The sequence below is a fragment of the Perca fluviatilis genome, chromosome 22 (genome assembly GCF_010015445.1).
Source record: "Perca fluviatilis chromosome 22, GENO_Pfluv_1.0, whole genome shotgun sequence".
In the NCBI taxonomy this organism is placed as follows: Eukaryota; Metazoa; Chordata; class Actinopteri; order Perciformes; family Percidae; genus Perca; species Perca fluviatilis.
The window spans coordinates 3,358,791-3,385,147 of NC_053133.1; the positions used below are offsets into that span (position 1 = coordinate 3,358,791).

At 40.1% G+C, this 26,357-nt stretch overlaps 1 protein-coding gene across 3 annotated transcripts in view; it reads right to left on the minus strand.

The window, feature by feature from the left end:
- The window catches only part of LOC120552550 (glycogen debranching enzyme-like), a 54,085-nt gene that overhangs the window by 13,035 nt on the left and 14,693 nt on the right, over positions 1-26,357 (minus strand). For 2 of the 3 annotated variants that reach the window (XM_039790695.1, XM_039790693.1), the window contains exons 8-23: positions 25,791-25,893; positions 25,533-25,630; positions 24,572-24,711; positions 23,756-23,943; positions 21,552-21,675; positions 19,617-19,780; positions 17,422-17,523; positions 14,419-14,568; positions 12,626-12,776; positions 10,085-10,194; positions 9,761-9,870; positions 9,503-9,637; positions 7,291-7,421; positions 7,036-7,172; positions 5,776-5,909; positions 5,274-5,449 (exon numbers count right to left, since the gene is read on the minus strand). In XM_039790695.1, coding sequence (XP_039646629.1) covers positions 5,274-5,449; positions 5,776-5,909; positions 7,036-7,172; positions 7,291-7,421; positions 9,503-9,637; positions 9,761-9,870; positions 10,085-10,194; positions 12,626-12,776; positions 14,419-14,568; positions 17,422-17,523; positions 19,617-19,780; positions 21,552-21,675; positions 23,756-23,943; positions 24,572-24,711; positions 25,533-25,630; positions 25,791-25,893 — 2,153 coding nt within the window. Of the gene's footprint in view, positions 1-5,273; positions 5,450-5,775; positions 5,910-7,035; positions 7,173-7,290; positions 7,422-9,502; positions 9,638-9,760; positions 9,871-10,084; positions 10,195-12,625; positions 12,777-14,418; positions 14,569-17,421; positions 17,524-19,616; positions 19,781-20,904; positions 21,029-21,551; positions 21,676-23,755; positions 23,944-24,571; positions 24,712-25,532; positions 25,631-25,790; positions 25,894-26,357 lie in introns of all 3 variants that reach the window. The other variant, XM_039790694.1, reaches the window with a different exon arrangement.

The following is a 26,357-nucleotide window of genomic DNA, read 5'->3' on the forward strand; positions in this document are numbered from 1 at the left end:
AGTTGAAGAACTTTTTCTGTTATTTTACGGACTTATTTCTTAGAGTGTATTTATGGCCTATGTAATACTATTTATTTTATAAACCAAATGTTAAATAGAACCTACATGCTGTGCCTTGCAAAGTTTATATCAATACTATTAAAAGATAATGCTGGTGTTTAGATGTATGTTTCTTATGTGTAAGTCCATCTCTTGATTCTTTCTGACTTCTCCACTCTGTCTACTGAAGACTTAAATCTTTAAGAACGGCTTACAAATACATGGTTTAATTTGTATAGTAAAACACTCAGTGATATTCTAAATTGGCTGACATTTCTAGCAAATGGGACTCAAAGAGGAGAAAATGAGGCATTTGTTGGGGATTATTATCATTGGCTGTAGCAGTTATCCACATTTGGTGCTGTAGTGAGTATTTGTGGCAGCAGGACGGTGTGTGTGGGATTGAGTCTAAACTAAACTACAGAGTGTGCCTTAAGGTGTAGACACATATAGCCGACGGGCGACCGTTGACAGAAAACCCCGTCGATATGATCAGTCGCGTCCCCGAGGTCCAAAAAACTGCCACAGAACAGACCAAAAAGACGATAGGAGACGAGACGTGATACATCTCTATAACAGCATTATAATCTGTAATGTTGCCCAAGAAATGAAAACCGGCAGCTGATTGGACGAACGCGTCACATGGGTTTGTCAAAGCCTGACTGTCAGAATACGATCTCATATTGTACTAAAATAGTTCACTGAAACGTGTTTCTTAAAACATTTTAAGCGAAAATAGGCCATGCAGTTGCTGAATCTGTCTTCATTTCAGCTCAACAAAGGTCAGTTTAAAAGATTTTCGTCAGATTTTGAGAGACTCTGGTCACCTCATTCCGCTCGTCATTTCCGGGTGAGTCCCGACTGCCCTTAGCCTCGTGAGACCATCCTGATCTCGTGAGCTCCAGTTTTCCACTCGCAGATCAGTCTGGCATCTTGAGATAGAGAAAATTTGGAGCCGTTAGCCAAACGACCGGGCCAATCAGCGTTGGTTTTGAGGTGGGTTAGGTGGTGATAGACAGATGGTTTATCCAATCAGCTAACCAGTATTTTCAGACAGCGGTAGCCCCAATTCTGTTAGCCACTCGCTAATGTTTTTTTTCTCTTGGATCCTCCTTTTGGAATATGGTCCAGGAACCTGAAATGGTGTCTTTTATTCCTAAATTCTCGTTACACAAACGGCAAATATCCTTTACCGACATGTTGCTTGCTTGCAGGAGCTAACGAGCTATGCTTTGCCTGCAGCAGCAGGGGTGGGCTTGTGGTTGTATTTTCATACGCTTCGTGGATCTGATTGGTTGATTTGGCCCGTCTATCACCAACATAGGTGGTGATAGACAGATGGTTTATCCAATCAGCTAACCAGTATTTTCGCCCCTTCCCAAAAGTTCTCCAACGGAAAGTTCCCAGATGAATATGCCGAGCAAATGCGAAGCAATCCATCTGGCGGAGTCAGGTTAGACTGCCCTGCCGCCGACCGAACATGTCAGGTCGGCCAAAATGAACGCCGACAGCCCCTCAGCCGGACGACGGCACGAAACACACCGAACAGATTTGAGTCACTGACCTCGCCAGACTGTCCCACGGCCAATAATCGGCCTGGTGTGTCAGCGCCCTTAGAGCTCCATTGTTGTTGTTAAATGCCACACCTTTGACCTGAGTGACATGTTCATTCATTACCATGAAGGTAATGAATGAACATGTCACTCAGGTCAACAATGGAGCTCTAACGCACAGAGGAATAAGATATGTCAGGCTTTTGATACACACAATACCTGTTAGAGGACATGTATTGTTGATTTGGGTCTGTTCATGGGATCGGTTGACTCTAAGAAAACTATAGCATATCACCAGACTAATGCGTTCCATTCACCTCGGAACTCGGAAGCCGGTGCTGGGAATGACGTCCCACCCGAGTTGAATGCGATCCATTTACAAGTTGGATTTTTCATTGTGGGGTTAGCTCTAGCAAGGTTAGCCATCATTAGCAATACCAGTTATCCATTACGCTGTTTTTTGTGCATACAAACAGCGTAACAATATGTTCACTGATAGAAGTTGGACAGGACTGTGTGTACGACTGATTTAGTGAGACACAAGTAAGACAGAAGTGCTAATAACTGTAGGTTACTACAGCTTTCACTACTGTTGATGCACAGGGACATACATAGAACCTCAAAATCCCATTGACACCTCTTTCCTCTGCAAATCTCACAATTTGAAACTGCTGCTGAAAACGGGCGAATCTCAACAAAGCTAAAAGTTGACGTCAACTTCTCAACTCCTCCTCATCTGGCTCTAGTCTCTAGTCTTTGTCACGCCCCAACATTTACATAGGCTGCCTACACAATTGACCTGAGGTCAGCTAGTCTTCTGAACCTAGGTCACACAGATCTCTGAAATTGTATACATTGTTCATCTGCTATTTTACCACTAAATTCACTTCTGAGACTTTTTAATGCAAGAAATCAACTATGTAAAGCTCAAATATGGGCCGTTTCACGAAAATTGATGGCTAATTGCAAATTTGGTAAGACAGTTACGAGCTCCACAATCTGCCGGGACACGTGGCGGCTGCTGGCCGGGTTTGCTGCCTTCCCTGTCGGCCTCTCCCCCTTCACAGACCCGCTGAGCTGGAGCTCTGTCATGATCTCACACACGAGCTGCGCTATGTAGGACTTTAGAAAGAACAAAGTTTGGAAGTTTTCAAAATATATTGAAAATGAACCATGGTCGTAAATGCAGTGTTCCAGATGGTACAACGGAATAGCCTACTGGCCCAGAGAAAAGGGTTTAGGTTTTTTATGTCCCAAGGGTAACGTTACAACTACACCAGTTATAATGAAAGTGTCGAAATATTTTGTCTCGGCTACAGCCGCTGCAGCCTGCTCGCGCCCGGGCACGTCTGGGTGTGTCTGTGGTTGTGTGTGTGTGTGTGTGTGTGTGTAATATGAGACTCCAATGCATGCGTATGTGGGTCGCTCAACCAATCAGCGCACAGCTCATCTAAATATTCATGAGCATACCATATTTGGAAGAAAAGCTCTTGTTCAAAATAGGGCCATATTCACAGGGTAGTTAATGGCCCACAGAAAATCACTTGGGCCATTTTCAGCCCGACCAATGTTACATACCCTATTAGGAGACCTTAAGGAACAGTGTCATTCTCTCACCCCTTTAAATGTTCAGTTTAGAGATGCAGGGGGATCCATAGCAACGTGTGCTTCACTTGGTCAAGTACTGTATTGTATTTCACTGCCCAATGTAGACATATGTTGAGAGTGGGACATATAAACTTGAACTTGTATTTGAAGCTATTATTTGCCACTACGAGGTCTCACAGTAGTTTGGAAGTAAGCACTTCCAAGTTACTGTTTGTAAAAAAATATATATAAACACTGACATGAGATTAACATAGTAATGTAGTAACATAGATGCAACACTAAGTGCCATAACTAAATCATACCATATATCTGTACTACACTCTATTGTATTGTATTGCGTTATTGCCATACTACTTAGACATTACATTGCAAAAACTGTTTATTGACTCTATACTAGACCTGCATTTTTGGTAGATTCTTTACTGTATAATGTATGTTTATATTTTGCGTATTTAATGTGTAACTTTATGTGTCTTGCATGTTTATGCTCTGTCTTGACCAGGTCGTCATTGCAAATTAGAATTTGTTATCAATCAGCCTACCTGGTTAAATGAAGGTTAAATAAAATAACATAAAAATAGTAATAGTCTGGTGTAGACTGTTAACAGTGTACCGGGACTTACAATCTTCGTTCCCAGGATCTTTTCCTTCTGTCTGTTCCAAAGGTTAGAACTGAGCTGGGGAAAAAGGCCTTTAAGTTTGTTGCTCCCTCTACATGGAACAAGTTACAGAAATCCATGAAACTTACTGATCTCATTGGTCACTGTTAAGAGGATGTTGATTGACATGGAGGCAGCCACATCTGGCTGTAGATGTTTTGCCTGATGTGTTTAGGATACTGTATGTGTGGTTGTACTGCTGCCTATCTTGGCCAGGACACTCTTGAAAAAGAGATTTTTAATTTCAATGAGTCTCTTCCTGGTCAAATAAAGATAAAATAAAAAAATAAAAATACACAGCAGCTGGATTCTTGCAATATCACGAGATCACAGGAGAATCCACCATGTCAGGCTTTGTAATGCATTAGTGTTTTAGCCACTTTGACTGACCAGTCAACATCATGTGAGGAGCTACTGGCAGTTCTGGGTGTGGTTTAGGTGTGTGTAAAGACACAGAGAGACTGTTGGTTCAAAACAACAATGGCTGCTAGCGTAGATGTTGTAATAGCATCAGTTATATCAGAACTGGAGAGGATTGCGTCATTGAAGGAAGAGCACTGAAGGCTTTTCTGCATTTTATTTTAGTATGTGTATTAGGGGTGACCCCCAATAGTCGAATATTCGATGCTTTGAAGGAAATAGCCTGATTGATGACAGTCTGAACCTTCGCAGCGCCATAAACTCCAGTTCAGACCAAAGATTCTGGACGAGACGAGTGTAAACTTGCACCCACTTGAAGCACAACAACTCTTTGTACTTCTGTCCTAACTTCCGACTTTCAGGCTTGTATTGTAGCTGGATAACATTTGTTGCGTCTAAATATGAATGTGGATAACGTTAGTGATAGTGAGATGCTTGCTACAGTTACATTTCTAGTGATGAATTGGCGAAAACGTTTTATTTCTCTGATTCACTGCTTTGTTTTAACGTCGCTAGCTCTCTTCGGTCACTCTCTAGGTTGCAAGACCATATTCTGTGCTTACTGGCGCTCCGGGCCGGTTCAGACCGCTGCAACTTTCCCCTGCAACATTCTAAAGCAACATTCAAATCTTTGAAGCTTTTAATAAATGTTTTTTAAAGTGGGTAAATAAATCCAAACGCCCCATGACTAATTAAAGTTTCACTTTCTATGATCCATGACCGACGGTTGCCCCCACCTCCACCAACATGATTCGACTAACAATTCTGATTTGACTATGAAAATTCTTAGCTGGAACACCCCTATTGTGTATTTAGTTTTTCTGTGTATAGTAGTATAATACCATATATATTTAGTATACAATGCAATGTATATATATATTTCACTATATTATTTGGGTGGCATGAGTTACAAGAATGTTTCAGGATTAAAATGCACCTGTCTCACCTCATCTTATCTAATGAAATGAGAAAGAGAAAAGGAAAGATACCATACCTGCTGCTAGTGCCACACAGCACTGCTCCACCTGGTTAGTGACTTCACTGAGGTGGCATGGGACATCTTTAAGGTGAGGAGAGAGTGTGGGCAAAGCCCAACTGTGACCCACACCACACATCTGCACCGAACCAAGCGCCAGCTGTTTGACCAGGCTGGAACCATTCTGCACAAAGCTAATGTAGCCGGAGGGACACAATAGACAGGGACACAGAGTTGTCACAGTGTGTCATGAGTATTATTATTTTTCATTTCAAGACATGTCCGTCCAGACGACAAAGCAACCCCGGAGTTCTCAAACCAAGCATGGGCGTCAGTGTTTCCAAATGTCTCTGTTTTAGGGGCTTGGAAACGCCAGCGTAGTTTAAATGCGAAGCCTGGACTTAGCAATAGATATTTGTTTTTTAAACCTAAACGTATAGTAGTGTACTGTAGATATAGCCTTAGTAAGCCCTCCATCAAAAAGCATTAGAGAAAGGAAAGAGAAATGAAAAAGCAACACCTTGACATGTATTTGAAAGCGGCTTCTAGAGCGCAGGTGTAGGCTCCCTGGATGATGGAGTCAAAGTAGCAAGGCACCAGGTAGCGGGGGATGTTCTTCAGGTAGCCAAACATGGCCTGGAACCATTGGCCCACCTGTAGGTCAAAGGTCAACATCAACAGTGCACAGATTCTCTGCTGCATTGCATTGCATAAAGACCACATATGACTCAGCAGCTCCAAGGCCCAAACCCACACTAATGCAGACACATTCTTAGACTTTTTTAAATGAGTGCTCTTCACAATGAAATGATTGTAACAGCTATTATCAGTTGTACCCCGTAAAACAGCTTAACTGTGAAGTATTGCATTATGTATATTATGAAATCTGGTTGGATCAACAAAGCGGTTTGACAAGCTTGACTCGTTGCTCTGCCAGCCCTGTCTCCTGTTTTATATCCTTTCGATTTACATTGTCAAATCACATATTTCTATATGACAAAGAAGTCATTGGGAGGTAGTCAGACTCAGGGATTGATCTGCAGGTAAAGCTCCGTCCTGTCACCTTTGACTTTGATCACCTCTTTTTGTATTTCAGTGCAATTGATCATATATGACATGTTGTTTGTTGTCAGAATACTGTACGTAGGCAAGTAGGGCTTAGCCAATGGATGTATAATAAGACCTGGATACAGTGTTCGAGTCTGAGCCCCATTCAAATATGACCTGGATGATCGGCGCTGCTTCTGCACTGTGCGGCCCACAGAGCAGGTGAAGTAGAGCCGGTTTCTTCCAGTTTAGCGCACCGCTAACTTGATTTTTTTCCATGCGGCTCTTCTAGACTTTCCAAATGATCAAATTCCTTAGAGTGATTTCCCGGGGGTTGTGGCGCTCCAAAAAAAAAAAAGATGGAAAAAGATTTCCACTGATTTACAGATGTGTCTTTCTTTTTGTAAGTATATGTAGTCTTTTTGGCCAAAGGGCATCACGTGACGGGCTAGGAGTTGCAATTCCATTGTTTAGCCGCTATGTTCAATTTTCTTTAAAGGTGCACATCCTTGGGGGACTGGTGACAGAGTGACATTTTGCTTATTGTCAGATTAGTGTACAAGTAAGGATAAGCTAATATCCTAACCCCTTTGCGTTGAAATTATTTTGCCACTTTGAGCGGAATCTCCATGTAACTTAAAGTGCAGGAGTTTCCTTCATTAGATACACTTGGTATGACACAACATTATCCAGATAAAGTCTGGCCCCGATTGGTAACCTGACTGTTGCTCACCTCTCCCACGGCTCCACCTTTGGCCAACAGTCTTTCGGAGACATAGTCCATCAACCAGTCTCCCTGCCTCAGGTTATCACAGAGCGGATGACCAAGATAATTCTTGGGACGAATCTCTGCCATCACTGACATCAGCCCTAAGAACCACAACCTCTGCATGAATATTCACACTGCATACACTCTGGGATAAATGATGATGATTATATTGGTGCATACCTTGAACTTGTGTGGCTTTTGCTTAGTGTTTTTAAATACCTTGCAAGCCTCCATAGTTGAGAGGTAACCATGAAGGGATGTTGTAGCATCCTCCCCCATCCTCTCTCTCCTCTGCATCACAGCGGTACAGCAGCATGTTCATGTCAGCCAGAGTCAGCTTTGACATGATGCTGAGGAAGTAAGAGCATGACAGTGGTGACGAACTGACAGGTAGACAGTAGAGATGCAAAGATGAATCCCTTAGTTGTCATCTACTGAATTAATCGCCAACTATTTTGATAATCGGCTGACGGTTTGAGTCATTGTTTTAGGTTCTCTGATTCCAGCTTCTTTAATGTGTTCTAGTTTCTTCTCTCCTCTGTGACAGTAAACTGAATATCTTTGAGTTGTGGAAAAAACATTTGAGGATGTCATCTTGGGCTTTGAAAACCTTTTTCACCATTTTCTCACATTTTATAGAGCAAACAACTAGTCGATAATTTGTGAAAATAATCGACAGATTAATCGATAATGAAAATAACTGTTATTTGCAGACCTAGTAGACAGTAAGCAGAAGAACGTGGTACGGGGAAATACATCTATGCACAGGATAAAGGCTCATGAAATACACAAAGTGTCATGTACTGCACAAAAGTTTGTAAGGCACGTGTTATGTTATCAGTTTAGTGTTTTTTGAGTAGTGAGTCGATAGGAAAAGTACTGACACGTGACATGGGACAGGTTGTGTGTTGATATAACCTCAAATCTACAGGTGTGTGGGGGTGGCCATTTAGAGAACAGGACTCTCGACAGAGCACACAACTGAGCACAATGACTGAACAATTTTTGTATATACACCTTTTTAACTACATTTATAGAGGAAGTAGTCCATTCTGATAGATATTTCCTACCTGACAGAATCAGGTACCCTACTTTTAACTACATTTATAGAGGAAGTAGTCCATTCTGATTGATATTTCCTACCTGATAGAATGAGCTACCCTACTTTTAACTACATTTGAAGAGGAAGTAGTCCATTCTGATAGATATTTCCTACCTGACAGAATGAGCTACCCCACTTTTAAAATCAGAACTATAACAACAAGGAAGAACAGGGCCGGCCTGGGTTATCGGCTGTCTTCCATCGTCAAACTGTACCAAGTCTGAGGTGAGTCAACAACACAGCACAAACCCCTCTAGAGTTAGGAAAGATATACACTTATCCAGACCAGGTCATTTCATTCTCACGTTAATTGCAACATGTATTTAACACATTTCTTAGAATCCCTTCAAGGAAACACTGATGATGGGTGTGTTTCAGTAGTTGTGCAACAAGTCCATTGACATCATTGAAAAACATGATTGTGATATTTATCCTCCGATCACCTGATGAAGTGAATGCGGGAATGACAAATGATTATTGAAAGCACTATTACAGCAGGAGGACGACTCTTGGGAGACAGTGAGATGTTGCTGGTATACAACACGCTCACCACAAATATATAAAAGTGCTGTATCTTGATACATTGGTAAACACAGCAACAGAATAAACATCTTTTGTAGCTTGTTTTTCCAATAACCTCGCCTTAACTGGTGGGGACATTAATGAATCTGCTCCTAGAGTAGGGCTGCAACTAAAGATTATTTTCACTGTTGATTATTTTGTTGATTATTTTCAAAGTAATCGATTAGTTGTTTGGTCTATTAAATGTCAGAAAATGATGAAACATGTGGATCAGTGTTTCCCAAAGCCCAAGATGACGTCCTCAGATGTCTTGTTTTGCCCACAACTCAAATATATTCTGTCACAGAGGAGAGAAGAAACTAGAAAATATTCACACTTTAGAAGCTAGAATCAATTAAAATCAAAAAACAACTCAAACCGACAACTAATCAATTATTGGCACTAGTTAAGAGTTTGATTCATGACAATAGTCGTATTAAGAATCATCACTGTTGCACAGCTACATTTTCCCTGTTGCCAAAAAGCGTAAGGACTTGGCAACTGATGAGACTACGTGTTCTCTTTTGCATTCTGCAGTCACCCACAAAAATGTCATTGTCATCAACAGTACGCAAAACATTTTTCCAACTGTGAAGGGTACCTGCATGTTTCGTCATCTGCCAAGTCATGCATCAACATCAATATTCTAAATTTAGTTTATCAGATTCTTGCACCAATACTCATACTTTTACCGCACAGTCATGATGATGACTACTTGTTGCACAGTCATTATTATGGCTACATAGATAGTTGTTGAGGCATACGAACATCCTCAGCGGCGCGGTGAGAATGGATGGTGTACTGTGTTCAGCCAGTGAGCCGGTCTGGTACTGAGAACTAAACTGGATCAGGTGGTGTCTCAGAGCCCCCAGCTGCTCCTGGGACCTGGGCTCCGGAGTCACCCTGTAGAAGAAGACAGAACACAAGTAGATCCAAGCCAGGCATGTCATGACATAAAGCGGATCAAATGATTCTGATAAACTACGGACAGCACTTTTCTTTCAGTCCATCCCCAGGTTGACCCACCTGAAGATGACGACGCAGCCTGGTGTGAACTTCTCAAACATTATCTCCTGATAAACGCTGTTGTGTTTGGACACCATGTCTGCCTTTTTAACCATTTTACTGTCCTTCAGCTGGAAGATAATTTGAAATGGTTTAAATTCCTAGATATAAAGCTACTTGAAGTATGACTTGTATGCACCATAGCAGAGTTTTGCCTATTATAGACCATTTATTACAGCTCAAATATACTAAAGAAGTACTAATCACAGTGCAGACACAGAAACTCATGAGAAAGTTCAAATGTATCCAGAATCCCACACCACTGAAGATGACTCAAGTCTCTACCTGGATGTGTTCTTGAATCTCTACAGTGCACTCTGGCAGGCCATTGATGTTTTTGTCTTCTTTTTTGTTGGAGTTGGTCACAGCCTCCAACACCACCTCTTGAATATGACCTTTGAAGGCAAAACAGACAGGAAAAAAGTCCAGCTTAGCTGACATTTCTGAATTCCTCTCTTTATCACCCCTTCTTTCTCAGTTAAAATAAAATAAACACAGTTATACACATGCACACTTGGCTCTACATTGTCTATATCTACGACGTTCCACTTCGGGGATTGCTCCGGGGCCACTGGAAATTCTGCCAGATGTCACTCTATCGGCCGGATGTCCGTCCCCTTCCTCTTCCTTTGTGTTGGCGTTCTAAACTCTGGTGGATTCATGAGGACTAGTTAACTGCTCCTCAGATCTCTGCAGGGTAAATCCAGACAGCTAGCTAGACTATCTGTCCAATCAGAGTTTTCTGTTGCATGACTTAAACTACTTTTTAACATACACATGTTCCACCAAAACAAGTTCCTTCCCGAGACTAGTTTGCAGAGGCACCGTGGCTCCGTCCAGCTCTTAGCGCCGCCCAAGACGATTGTGATTGGTTTAAAGAAATGCCAATTTATAAAATTATTTTATTTAACCAGGTAGGCCGTTGAGAACACGTTCTCATTTGCAACGGCGACCTGGCCAAGAAAAGCATAAGCGTAAAAGACAACATACAGTTTCACATTCAATATAGTGCATGAAAACAGAATACAATAGACAATAAAGGTACAGATTAAGTAGGCAGTTCAAAGCAGTCACAAAGTGAGGTGTAAGTAAGTCGATGGATATGCAAAAGTAGTATGGTGATAACATAATATACATGAAAAGACAATGTCCAACGTTGCTGAGATGTAGTAAAGAGTCAGAATACAGGTTGTGCAAATTAAATTGTGGTCAAGATAGTGATGTGGATCCAGTGATCAGTTATAACGCAGTATAGTCTATATGAATGCTGAGAAGTAGTGAAGTCAATATACAGTTAGTGCAATATGTAATCTAGATAGTGATGTGGATCAATAATAACACAGTAAACATGAACAAACAGTCTGTCTGAATAATGAATATAGTAAAGAGTTAATATACAGTTAGTGCAAATATTTGTCTGGGTAGTGAAGTAGAATCAGGAATAACACAGCATACATGTAAAGACAGTCTATATGAATGATAACAGCTGAGATGAAGTGAAGACGCAATGTACAGTTTGTGCGAAGTGTGGACTATTTAGTGATGTTGATCAATCGTAGCACAATATACATGAATAGACAGAACTATCTAAATGCTGAGGTGTAGTAAAGAGTCAGTATACAGTTAGTGCAGGTAGTGGTTTAAATAGTGAGGTCAGTGTAGATATGAGTTGTAGATATGCAAAAGTTGTGTGACAATGGTGGGGAGAAATACAGTTTTGCATGCCAGTGCAGATGCAAAGTGCAAAAGCGCATAAACAGATATGTGCAAATGTGCAATGGGGCAGAACAGAGGCAGTGGGATAGGGTGTATAAAAACAATGTATGAATGATGGAGAACAATTAGGACATGCAATTAGGACATGCAGTGACAACAATTCACAGTATTTTGTATTTGCACTTTTAAATCTAATGTGAAGAGTACTATAATTGTCTTTGCCATGTCCACTGAAGATATGTTTGAAGTATCATAAATGTCTTTGCTGTTCGAAGTCCACTATGAAAATATGTTTTATTTAAGTAGATATGTTTTTTTGAAGTATGTATATGCTCTTATTGTTACACTGTGAATATGATTAGTGCGAGGTTACTTTATATTTAAAACCATTGAACTGTATGCAGAATATAAAACAATTTGAAAACATTGTGGCTTGCATAGTTGTGTGGTTGAATCCACTGCTGTTGATGTAGAGGTTAAGATTTTTGATCCCTCTGTGAAATCTGTTTATGGTTACTGCACAAAGTCATTCGTGTTGGGTAAAATTGGTACGTTCTAAGTTTTAATACTCAATATAGACAATTTTGAGTACAGAACTCTGACTCAGATACACACAACTGTATTTACCTACACACACAACAAGGAACCGATGGCTACAATACATTTGGATAGAGTTAACTTTAACAAATCATGTTAGATTTAGAGACCCCACTCGGGTACCAGGCAGGGACATGATGAAATTGCCTTAACGTTACATAATACCTTTAAATAATACTAGCTTTAAGAAATCAAGTTGCATTTAGTCTAAAAATCAGGTATCCTGAACATGGTGAAATTACTACACAATAAATTCATATTACTGTAACTGTAAAATAATATGTTAAATTAACACAATTTTAATAGACAGTCTAATGTGAATAAAATATGTTGGTTTGACAAGAAATAAGTAATAGCGAGAGAAAAAAAGTATGTCGGTTAGCCACATTCTGATCATGTGGGACCGATATACACATTAAAATCAAGTAAATTCAAAAGATTCAAAGATTTTTTTCAGTGCATAAAAAACAGGAAAAAAAAGATATGATCAGGATATATTTGTATGACTATCACCTGGTATGAACATCGGTGAAACATCTTCTGTATGACGTTGTGTCTCTGGGTTCTTGATTGCCCTCCGCAGCACAGCCACCATAGACTGGTGGCTGCTGGGACAGTGTCTGGTCACTGCTACCACGCCCTCATCCAGCTGCTCCACGTACACCTGCACATCCAACCAGAAAGGCCCGATTTCCAAATTGACAAACAAATCAGACGATACCATTGTGCTGTAACTATGAGAACACTGAGGTCACGTCCTATGTGGGGATTCTACTGAGTTCATTACATATGAAGGCTATGATATATTTTTTTAGATTCAATGGCCGGGTTGTCCCCCCACAATTGCTTCCTCAGTTGTGTTTACTTTCATAATTCATTTTCTGCTTTAAGTGCTTGTGAATGCTAAAAAGCTAAATTTCTTAAGCTAAACTAGATTCCTGGATTTAATGCGTAAGAAGAAGGTAAAGCAGTGAGAACAGTTGGAAAAGTAGAAAAGGATTAAATTAGTATACATTTCATTAAAGTGTTAAATAACACCAAATATGTATGAAACAAAAGTGAAATATTTTAAGGTTTTCTGAAAAGCTGTCACTACACTGAATTGCTGGCTTCAATGTGTATGAAATGGTGAATTTGTAGGAAAATGTGCAAAAGTGGAAATGGTTCTAATTAATTTGAATGTCTTTCAAACGTTGAATAATACAGACAGACAGACAGACAGACAGGCAGGCAGGCAGGCAGGCAGACAGGCAGGCAGGCAGACAGCCGAAAGTGCTGTGTCATGGTTAAAAACCCCGCAGGTGTGGCTCATAAACTGCTTGTCATAGTGATAGCTGAAAAGTGACACCTGGGAGAAGTAGAATCTCAGAGAATGACAGCACACTGCTGGTTTTCATGCTTTGCAGTTGAAAACCTTAAACCTCTTTCTAAAAATCTCTTCACTTTGAGCATCCCAAGACTTTGCTGAACTGTAGACATGTTATTTTTGTAAATTAAGTTAAACATTACTCGTATATCACATTTTTTAAAAAGAGTTTGTGCTCAAGACTGGATTAAGCGACACAACATTGCAGTGGATGATAAGGAGAAGAGGGTATCTTGTTGCTTTGAGGCAGATAATTCAGAAACTATAAGGCCTACAGCTTAAAAGAGCACATTGGCTAAAAAAGACAAGAATAGTTACATTTTGACATATAAATTGTGTATGACAAGTAAACATTGAGGGCGTGAGAGCAAGTTATAGAGGTTTTAAAACGATTTTCCAAGGCTTTCTACTCTGATGTCATCACCCACTCATCAGTCATGCAATATCACTCCATTACAAGCAAAGAAAAAAGCCTGTGCGTAGTTTCTACCGCCCCCATGAGGAATTCTAACTAATGACAACAAAATTGTCGGCGCGTCCACATGATACAAGCCTTCCATGACCATAACGGACGTTCATTAATACCCAAAAGTTACTAAAGCTTTAAAGCTTTAAATTCAGGATTTCAAAACGCTAAACTTATTGACATGCAGGGATGACATGCAGCAAAGGACCACAGGTTGGAACCAAACCCTCGGCCGCTGCAGCGAGGACTCTGTATATGGACACATGCGCTAGCAGGTGAGCTACCCAGGCACCCAAGGAACTGGATTCTACTGGACTGGATATCACCCACTGGATCACTGACACAAGCCCTCTCATTTGCCCTCCTGCACCACTGCACTCTGCCTCGGACTACCGCGGACCTGCCCCCTCCCCTTGATAAACCTGGACCCCTTTGGGTTCAAATTGATATTCCACGGTAACAATGAGAACAGACCTGAGTAAAGCCCTCAGCAGCCAGCTCCTGGTGAAGCCGGTTCAGTGCCAGCTTCCCAGCCAGGATCCCAGTCTGCAGGTTGACCTGGTCACGTGTCCGGGCCTCAGAGTTCCAGCAGGTGTACTGATGGTCCTCCCTCACCGCTGAGATCTGTACAGCACACGGAAGGTCAAGCCCTGAACAGCTCACAAAACACATCAGAACGCTCAGTTTTATCTGTGCCTGGTTGTGACTGGACCAAGGTATAGCTGTGTTAACTGGTAGATCAGAACTTGTTGTTAATATTAGTGCTGCCCATTATGGAATGCCATTTTATTCAATATTAAATAATGTTGTCTTCAAATACATTTGAACGTAAGAAGTGAAAGTAAATAAATGTGACATCATGAAATAAAAGTTCCCTGTGACCCTGTGAAAAAGTGACACCTATTTATTTATTTATTTATTCATTTATTGAACTTAATTGACACATTTATATATTTAAATGTACATGTATGTATAATGTATTCATAGGAATATTTAAATGGCATTCCATAGCCCATATGATAAAACCTACTGGACCTAGTAACCCCTTTCCTCTACTGCCACCCACAGGCTCAAAAGGCCACTTCAACATACCGTAACTGTGCTGTGTTACAAAATCTAATGAACACATTGACATTAAATCTATCACAACATAACAAAACACTCTCATGCTCACAAGAGAAACTCAGTCTATTGTCGTCATTACATGGCTAATTGACAAAACATACAACAGCTAACGACCATTGCATTGAAATCCTCTCGGGGTATTTCTTTCTCCCAGATGATGTCCAGTGGCAGAGTTGTGCTTATCCACACACACATCAGTTGGACCGGTGTTGGATAGAGTACATACAATAAATGTCTTCTATGGCTTTGTTTGTCTTAGGGTGCTTTCACACCTGTAGTTCGGTGGACTCGTGCGATTCAGGTTTAAAGTTGCAACATTGTTGCATTTTTCATTTGGTTGGGTTAGCGTTCACACCGCACTTTGTCAAATGCCCCAAACACTGTAAACACACATCACGCGATCGAAACGGTCGCTTGTTTATTAGACAAAATATCTGAAACTGGACGACACAAATAATGGAGCAACACCACATTTATAACGTCTTGGGTTTTTCTGGTTCTGCTTTAGTGTTTCTAATATTTTAGAAGAAGGCGAACAATGAGCAGCTGACAGACAGCGAGTGAAGGAGAGAGATGATGATGTCACACAGACGACCAGCGATGTGTGGTCATATTAGGTTACAACCCGGTCTCACGGCAGTTCGTGTAAATGTCCACGTTATTCTTAATCTATTGATACGTGTTCAAGGAGACGTTTTTCTCGTTTTTTACGTGTAACTGTCACGTTATTTTTTACGTGTAACTGTCACGTTATTTTTTACGTGTAACTGTCACGTTATTTTTTACGTGTAAATGTCACGTTATTTTTTACGTGTAACTGTCACGTTATTTTTTACGTGTAAATGTCACATTATTTTTCTCGGGGGAAAAGGGCGGCCGGGGAAGTCGCTCCATAAGCCGGGGGCGCGGCGAAGAACGGACCCGCGAGGCGGCTTGAAGGCGCGCCCGGGGAGCGCCCACAATAACGGGATGGCGGAGGTTGGGTTTAGGAAAAAACTTACGGGGGAAGGGCCCTTTAAACGGCGGGGGGGCGACCTTAAGCGGGGGAAGAGGCCCTATACACGCCGGGAGACGCACCACAGTAACACGCGGGACAAAACGCCACACGCAGGGACGCCATCCCCGGGAAACAAAGCGCCGCAAACGGGACGCGATCCCTGGTCGCCCGGGTGAAAGTCCTGTGTTGTTTGACCCATCCACCACCCCGACCAACCTCCCTACGCGGACTTTCGGCTTTTTATATTACTCCCTACAATTTCGTGCTGTGGGCACAAAATATGCTTCCCATTGAAATACATTAGTTCACATTTTCGTGTTGTCCACCACGTAAAAAACGACAAAAACGTCTCCGTGAACACGTATTAATAGATTCAAATAACGTCACATTTACACGAACTTCCATGAGACCGGATCTGAAAGTTAATCCCTTAAATCATAGGCTATAGAGGTACGTAAATTGTGTACAAGGTTGAAATTACAGGTTAGTAAATGCTCTGTTTTTGGTTTCGGATCGCGTTCTCACCTGAAGTGAACTGAACTCTAGTTCACTTAGAAGTGAACAGAGACCTGCGTTTTGCGGACCAGAGTTGGTTTGTTTGAGCCGCACCAGAGTTGGGATGAGCTTTAACACCAGCCCAAACAAACCGCTACAGGGTTGGTTTTAAACGGACCAAACGACGTAAGCAACCTTATATTACTTAACGTGCTCATATTATGCTTTTTGGCTTTTTCCCTTTCCTTTATTGTGTTATATATCTTTTTTGTGCATGTAACAGGTTTACAAAGTGAAAAAGCCCAAAGTCCCCCCCAAAGGGACTTACCATCTCCAACAGAAAACACTGTTCACCAACTGCTCCAAACAGCTCTATTGTAGTCCAGCCTTTACTTCAGAGACAAACGTGGTAGTCCTTACCTAGGTACCGTCAGGGCACGCCATCATACTCTGCATCTGACTGGCTAGTAGTCCTTACCTAGGTACCGTCAGGGCATGCTCTCATACTCTGCTTCTGACTGGCTAGTAGTCCTTACCTAGGTACTGAGCATGTGTGACTCCCAACAAAGATGGAACAGAAGTGAGATGTCTCACTCTGTAGCTAAAACAGAGAGCTCAACACACAGGGTGAAAAGAGGAGCTGCAGCAATGTGCAGTACAACACAAATAGGTGTTTTGGGAAAATTAAACATGTAAATCTATTCTGATATAACCTCTAAATACAATTATGAATCTGAAAATGAGCATAATATGAGCACTTTAAACTGTGAACACCATCTGAGCTTCAGTAAAATCCCTGTACGGTCAACAGTGAGAGACAGCCAGCCATGCTGTGGTACTTTACATGCATTTGATTTTACCTGACAAGGAAGCAGCTCATCATATCCTCTGATGCTGCCTGTAGAACAGCAGGCCATAGAAACCAGGGTAGACCTGGGCAAGAAGTCGTATACTGAACACATCTGAAACAACACAACAGGTTAAGATTAGCCTGTATGGTCCAAATCAACAATTCAGTAACAAGCTTGATATTTACAATGTGGTCGTTCACATTCTGTCACTGTGGACAATGACATTTTCTAACGAGGTGAGTCTTTCAATTGTATTTTGGGAGAATAAATAGAGATGGAGAGAGCATGACTGAACCAAAACATGCTTGTTTGTACCTTACTATATCTTGCACTGCAAAAATGTAATACAATTGCAGATTTTGACAGAGAAGTTATTCTTTGTTTCCTTCCCAGGTGTTACAGATGAAAATTAGCTTATAGCTAACTTTGGCACTGCTAAGGAGCTGTGCATTGTCCCTGTCAAATAAATACATATTTAATTTTATATATTTGTTTTAGATATGAGCATGTTTTTGGCTTGAAACAAGCTAATTTAGGTGATTTTCACTTGATACGATTCCTTAAAAACAAACTACATAATGTACCTGTCCTTTGCACATTCACTTTTCACACCCCTTAAAATTTTTGCACATCCTGCAATTATCCATACAGCCTCTTTTATATATTTATATATATATTGTACATATTTGTTTCTGTATTTACAGTTTGTTTATTTCATTTTAATAGGTTCATGTATGCACCAACAACCAAGGCAATATCCTATTAAAATTAAAATCCATTATTCTGATTCTGATTCTAAAATAAGTCAGAATGTCTTAAAATAAGATCAAGGATAAAACGTGATGCAGGGCCCTCTCAGATGCCGTTCCAGTGTAGAAAACATAATGCAGACAGGCTGCCCTACATGCTGGAAAACGTTGCTGGTACCCCACCACATGCGAGCTGGTGCCTGTTTTATTTTTTTTGCCCCTGTCCCTCAGACAGCCTGGGTCCGCCACTGGATGGATGGTAATTTATAAATATCTATCACTATGAACTGAATGCTCTTCTACAGTGTATTGTTTCTGTATTTGCCATTACTGCCAATTTAGTCTATATCGACGGCAAATCAATTTACGGGATTGTTCAGGTGCCGCCAGTAATTCCGCCAGATGTCCGTCCCCTTCCTCTTTCTTTGTGTTGGCGTTCTAACCTCCGGTGGATTTGTGAGGACTATGGTTAACTGCTCCTCAGATCTCTGCAGGGTAAATCCAGACAGCTAGCTAGACTATCTGTCCAATCTGAGTTTTCTCTCGCACGACTAAAACAGCTTTTGAACGAACACGTGTTCCACCAAAACAAGTTCCTTCCAGAGGCTATTTTGCAGAGGCACCGTTATTGCATCCGGCCCTTAGCACCGCCCAAGACGATTGTGAATGGGTTAAAGAAATGCCAATAAACCAGTGCACGTTTGTCTCCCATCCCAGAATTCTATGTGGACTAGCCAGACCTTCCTCCGCAGCGCTGTGGAGGAAGGTCTGGCAATGGGAGACTACTGCCAATCCAAAGTGATCGCTTCGCTATTGTTTCACAATAAATGCTTTTTATTAGTGAATCACATGAGGGTTTTCAGCGAGCAATGCTCTTGGCTTTTTGTATAGGTTGTAATCACAAGGTTCAGGAATTTTAAGAGGCAGCAGATATATAATCTACACAACCACTCATGGCATTAGAAGAAGTAATAGACGATAGCAGTAATAGTAGTACCAGTAGCAGTAGATTTAGCGGTGGCAGTAGCAGAAATGTTTGGTAGTATAATCTCTATCCAAGATCAGAGATCTTCAATAGGCAGTCCTCTTAGAGTTAGTGCAGGGGGGTCGCCAAATTATATATTTTTTTAAAAAGTTTCTTTTTTTTTTAAATATGTCTGAAAATATACATTATTATTAATCAAACTTTTTAATAGCAAATATAAATTTGTGAAAAAAAACCATTAAATCTTCACATTGAAGAACCTTATAGGTAAGGTAGTCAAACAGGATTGATTGTACCTTCCACATCTACTATATATAATGTCCATTAATTTTCATCCTTCCGACCTAGTTTAATATGCAACTCAATTGTCTACAGCATATGTAGTAAGGGGTCCCTACTCTGTCTCTCTTTAAGCAAAGGCTCCTTGGCCTATAAAACGCTGAAGACCCCTGTCCTAGATGAAAGCAGACCTGGATGGGACTGTGATTGTTCGGGCTGACATCCATGAACATGGTGTGAGTGACGGCTGGGATCAGGGGCTGAAGGCTGGGCTGAAAGAAGGCACCTACAGGCTCCCCGCCAAACCAGGACAGCGAGCCCTCCTCCTTCTGACGCTCTGCTGCACCCATAGCATCTGATGGAGAGACGGAGGAAAAGAAGCTGCCTCACATCACATCAGCCATGTCTGTAATAATGACAAGACTTACTGTATATGAAAACATGCGATCCCAAAGTAGTGATGCAGCATGCCCACTCATTAGAGTGCCGTTAAATGCTATTTAATTTGATCTATAATCATCTATATATATAAAGTTATTAGAGGCTTTACATGTATATTCAAACTAATGGTTCAACTTGTGGTATGTGGTAATGAACAACATCTGCAAAGATGACCATATATAAATAAACCCGGCCCCTGCATGAGAGTAACTGTTTAAACCAGAGTGTTCAGAACAGTGTGAAATCTAAGGTTTTTGGCTCAAAGGGATTTCTATTAAATATGTTTAATTCATTATTCAAGGCTTTTGCCACGTTTAATATGAACATCCAACTCTGCAACATTATAGATATGACAGAAAATAAACGAAAAAGCCTAAAAGGTCCCCCTTAGACAGATTAACACTCGGCTCCTCTGACTTGCTGATGGTCATAATATTTTGTTTATCTGACATCAATTATTAATCTGTCCTATAATTCAATGAGTATAGATAACAAATGACATAACCCTGCCACTATCTAACTCCCTCTCTTATTCTGAAGGTCAGAGGTCCATTTTGGATGTCTTATCGCTTATGCTTATACCTTTTCTAACACAACTTGACTAAGCACTTCCCCAAATATTATTTTTTCTCTTTTAAAGTTTATTAATGTGTGGGAACGTTGCATTGATCTGTTCGCAGGGATTTCCACATCAGTTTTTCTATTCTACCATTTGGCTCTCTGGTTCTGTAGCTTTAGATTCCTGTTGACTAAGTTCCCACATTTAGTTGCTTTGCCCTGTTATACAAGTAAACAACATTAAGAATTAAAGTAACCTTTTTAATGTTTATGCTAATTTTGTTGCATACTAAACTTCCGTGATTGGCTGTTGGACTTTGTGATTAGTGAAAAATATTCTATCATTTGGAAACTGCTGTGTGCATCCCCAACTCATAAAACATAAAATCTGAATAAGAGCAGTCTTAAGCCAGAGAGGGATATATGTCATGTAAAAAAGTTGAGTTCCAAATGACACACACTGCTGGTGTGGTTGCTTACCTCTGATGAGCGAGGTAATGCCCAGCCTAGTCACACAGACATTCTGCAGCTCCTCACTGCTAATCATCGGCTCAGCCACCACATACAGGTCTGGCCTCAGAGAACGAGCTTGATCGAGCATGTGCTGCAGAGCCAAGTCACAGCCAGCATACACCATGCAAAGGTGTGCACAGAGTTAAGATCAAAAAGAGAAGGAGGGAGACAGATATAGGAAGAAGAGTGACAACAAAAGGGAGGGACATGATGTGGATGCATAGATGGACAGAGCAGATATGCAAAAAAAAAAGAGAAAAGATTTAACATGCAGCATGCAGATTCACCATGGTATTGGTTGATGGGAACGGAGAAACGAGTGTAAATAATAGGGGAGCCAAGGATATTTAGTTAAGCATTATGTAACAATAAAAACACATTTGAAATGACAGAAAAAAGTCAAATATGGAAGATGCATGTACATGTTAAAGGCAATTGCATTAAAAAGCCAAAAGAGACAAACAAAAATAAGAAAAGAGAGTCATTCCAAGATCAAACAAATCACTGCAGTTCTTTACAATCCAGCAGACTTTTCAGTGTTTTGTTCAAACTGTGCATTTTCCGGCAGAGCAGCGAGCAGAAATGGAGCGAGGTGACGGGGTCAGGGTCAGTACCTCGCACCAAAGTGTTGATTCCCAGGCGGTTTATAAAGACATTGTCAATGAGCTGACTGCTGGGAAAGAGATCGGCCATCACATAGAGGTTAGGCCTGATGGCTCTGGCTGCTGCCAGCATTGCCTACAGGGACCAACACATTATGTACACAGCAATTAACCTGGTGTCTATCCATCATAGCTAAATGGGTGTTTCTTACAAACCCATTATACCAGGTCAATGTAGGAATGCCCCTTAAATGCTTCAGCATTAACCCAAAGACCACATTTTTAGGACGGCAGTATGTGTAAAGCCAGCAGTAACAAGAATGAGAACATGGGGCTAATAAAAAATAATCGTATGTTGCGTGGGTTGTTTGTGTACCAGTCATTCTATGAGGGGCCGTCTGGTACATTATTCATAGTTACCACTAAGTGAAGTGCTCTCACACACAGTACTGAAATGCTTACTGAATGCACTACTGAAAAATTATACGCTCACATACCATACTGAAACCTCACACGCATACAAGTGAAATGCTCTCACACACTATTTAAACGCTCTCATGTAAACTACTGAAATGCTTTCATATACACTACTGAAACGCTCTCATATACAAAACTGAAATGCTCTCATATACATAACTGAAACGGCCTGATATACACAACTGAAATGCTCTCATATACACTACTGAAATTAGTATGAAAATAGTGTATGTGAGAGCATTTCAGTATGTATATGAGAGCATTTCAGTAATGTATATGAGAGCATTTCAGTAGTGTATATGAGAGCATTTCAGTAGTTTATATGAGAGCATTTCAATAATGTGTGAGAGCATTTCACTTGTATGTGTGTAAGGTAATTGTGAATAATGTCCCGGATGGGCCATCATACATCACACTGGACACTGATATATTGTAATAAATCAATTATATTTCCATGAAACGTACAAAATACCAAGAAACAAGGCTAGGTCAAAACCTAGTATATGGCTGGACTGTGTATGGTCAATGTCCTAAATTACGAAATATTATATGGATAGTCAATGGTAATGACTATTATGTGAATTCCTGGATATTCAATTTTCATCTGCAATTTTCTGTACTTGTCCCAGTAATATTTGTTCTTAAAGTGTACTTAAGTAGCATATTACATGACATGGTTTCATGACACTCTTTCAACTGGAGAGGGCAGTAAAACAATGTGTTTCTATCCTGCTGTTAATAAGTACTAAGTTACTCTATAAGTGCTTAGAAAAAGGACATTTAAGCACAAGCACACTATGATCCAGAGCAGCTACTAAATACCTTGAAGTAAGATTGTTTTGTCAAATTTATGGTCGGGTTTAGTGACTTTAGTGAGCTTTATAGAGTTTACATTCTTTTACATGATTCATACATTTTTTTTTATTATTTTTATTATTCAGTATTAATTTATTATGATACTCTGTGTCAGTGCATCCTGTCCAGAGGCTCTCCAGACAGTGGAGAAGGGTATGCAGTTTACTCATAACGCAAATAGGACAATAATGAAAATAAGTCAAGTAATTTACTCTTCTACTGCTGACAAGTTCTGATATGTTTTATTTTTATAAATATATTGTATATATTTAATAAAATATATTATATATATTTAATAAAATATATTATATATATATTATATATATATATATATATATACTTTATATATATATATATATATATATATATATATATATATATATATATATATATATATATATATATATATATATATATATATATATACATATACATACACTCAACAGCTGTGAGTGGCTGACTGAAGTTTCTGGTCTCTTTTTGGTCGCTCTGTGTGGCATGCAAAGATCTCTGATACAAGTGGATCGCTCAGATCTACACAGGTAAAACAGTCTGATTACAGTGCAATCACACATTAAATATAAACCAGTGTGTTACTGTGCTGTACTGTGTGTACTGTGTCCTCTCACTCTAGGACTTCTTCTTTCGTATTATTTGTTTCTAATTTGGATGCCTTGGATATTGCTATGGATGCTCAGGTACTTCAGCTAGAGCTAGATGCTCTTTTAATGGAGAGAGGAAGGACAGAAGGGGTAGCAATGCTTCTGGTCTCAAGGATCAAAGATCTATATTTTATCACACATTCTGACAAAACACCTTCAATAGTATATGCTCAGGAGGATTTTGATCATCTTTGGTCGCACAGAATAGTAGCTAGAGAATACCTCAGCCACATGCAGAGGGGTGGATAGGCAGTTGACCAGGCATACACCAGAGAAGACTTTGGCTGTCATCTCTGTGTATGTCTTCATATGAGCCCACAGATAAGGACAGTCCTCCGGTTTCTCTCCATAACGAAGCTTGATAGTGTCAGCCTGACAGACCAGTTCTCTCCGTAAGTAGGCCTCTGAGCCTGCGGACAACAGGAGACGAAGAAATGGCAAATTAAGGAACATGGTGGTGCAAATATCTCTCTGTTCGTTTGTGTGATTTCAATGGCTGCCTGTGGAGATTTGGCAATGATAAAGACACCCAGTGGATTTTACCGTTACTAGCTATAAACAGAACTGTTTTTATATGAATGGGTCTGCACATCCATGTGCACGTGGGTGACGCAGTACACATTTCTGTTGATGATTTCCTGAGGTTAGGGTTCCTTTACATAAATAAAGACATTATCACCATAAATTTATGCACAAAAAATCACCAGAATGCAGGAAATTAAGTGTTTGACAATCAAAATGTTCAGCCAAGCTAGCATTTGTTATATAAAGTAATTGACAGAACCTAAAAACAGAAATATGCCACAAATACAGATGTAGTATCCAGTATAGTGCACAGTCAAACAGAAAAACTAAGACTCATTGTACAAATATTAACATTAATAACAATAATAATACAAACACAACTGCTACTTCTAAAAGTAATAATGATAATTTGGTTGAGGTATTTCTCTTACTACAAATAAATAGATAAATAAATAAGACAAGAGGGTATAGGGTGATGCATTGGTCACTTTTGCGCCTGCCAAGTTTGTTTACGTGGTTCAGCGCAGTTCCTGAGCAGGTCATTTCCCTTCACAAAGCCATCATGGGCCAGGAAGTGACACGCCTTCTCTCTCTGCTCCATCAGCTGCATTTCTTCATCAAAGGTCATCTCTTTAAAGGGGAAGGAGAAATACCTGGAGGAGGCACAGGAACTGACATGTAGATCAAAACATAATGTAACAGTATCCTCTGCACATTCTATAAATTCTTTTTCCTTTTTGAACTTTTTGAACTTTTTGAACTTTTTGCACATCCCTCTACGTTTTTGTACATCCTGTAACATACAGCCTCGGAAAAGCTTTTAGTAGCTTATTTGGGGTTCCCAATTTCTTCTGAAATTGTGTTTAATGATACAGTGATGATGTGTGAAATAAATGTAAACGATGTATGTATGTATGTATGTATGTATGTAAGTATGTATACATACAGTATGTTGTATGTATGTATGTATGTAAGTATGTATGTATGTATTTATGTATGTATGTACAGTATGTATGCATTTATGTATGTATGTATTTATGTATGTATGTACAGCATGTATGCATGTATGTATATATGTATTTATGTATGCATGTATGTATGTATGCATGTATATATTGTTTGTTTATTTTTATATTATTGTTTTTATGTATGCACCACCAACTAAAGCAAATTCCATGTAAGTGCTACTTACCTATATAAATAATAATAATAATAAACATATTTCTAAATATATTTCTGATTCTGATATTATACTTTTCAATAACAAAAATTTCTTAGAATCTCTAAGAATAATTTAAAAGGACAATTTAGGGAGACTCTTACATTTTTTTTATTTCTTTACACTACCCCCCCAGTCAATAACTGGTCCATACACGTTTATTTTAACCCAAGATAGTGAAAAAATTTAGATACTGAGATTTTAAAAAATCCTACACATGGTGACTTTAACAGGTCAGAGGGTTGGAGCGCCTACCTGCTACACAGAGGGTACTTCCTCGTGACCGGACCCAGCTTTGGCCCCTGATCAGAAAGACGCTCATAAACTACATTTCCCACAATGCAGCTGATCGCCTGAGGAGAAAAATTAGCAGTGGGGTTGGAACCAAAAGAAAGTTGGTCAGCAAGAACTGAAAAAAGGAATGTGTTATACTGAAAAATCACACGCGCACACACACACACACACACACACACACACACACACACACACACACACACACACACACACACACACCTGCTCTGCGTGGTGGTTCATCTCGTTGTATAACCCCGAGTTCAGCTCCTCCAGTCTCTTTTTGAAACAGATACAACACTCCTGGATGTCTGATGGGCTCATACTGTTACCAGAGAGAGGGGGAATTAAACCATCAGCCATTGGCTAGTCTCACATCTCCACAGCGCTGTGGTGTAAGGTCTGGCTCTACCACACACACAGACACACACACACATACACATTCTGGGATAGGAGTAAAAAAACGCTCTGGGTTGTTTGCATTTCTTTAAACCAATCACAGTTGTCTTGGAGACTTTGTCTTACACACAAGAATGTATTGATCTCAATCGAGGAGATTAAGGAAGACATTGCAGTGCTATTATGGAGTGTCCTCCCCAACTCTGAGGTTCTGAGCCTTTTCCTGATGCTTACTGTATATTCCTAGCCCAAACTATTGAGTATGTGATATCTCAAGATATCGATGGCGCTAAAGAAAAGATGGTCACCTACTCAAACTCAAACTATGTCACCTTGTTACACTGCTTGCACTGCCCTCTAAAAGGAGATAGTCCTGAAACAAAGCATTCA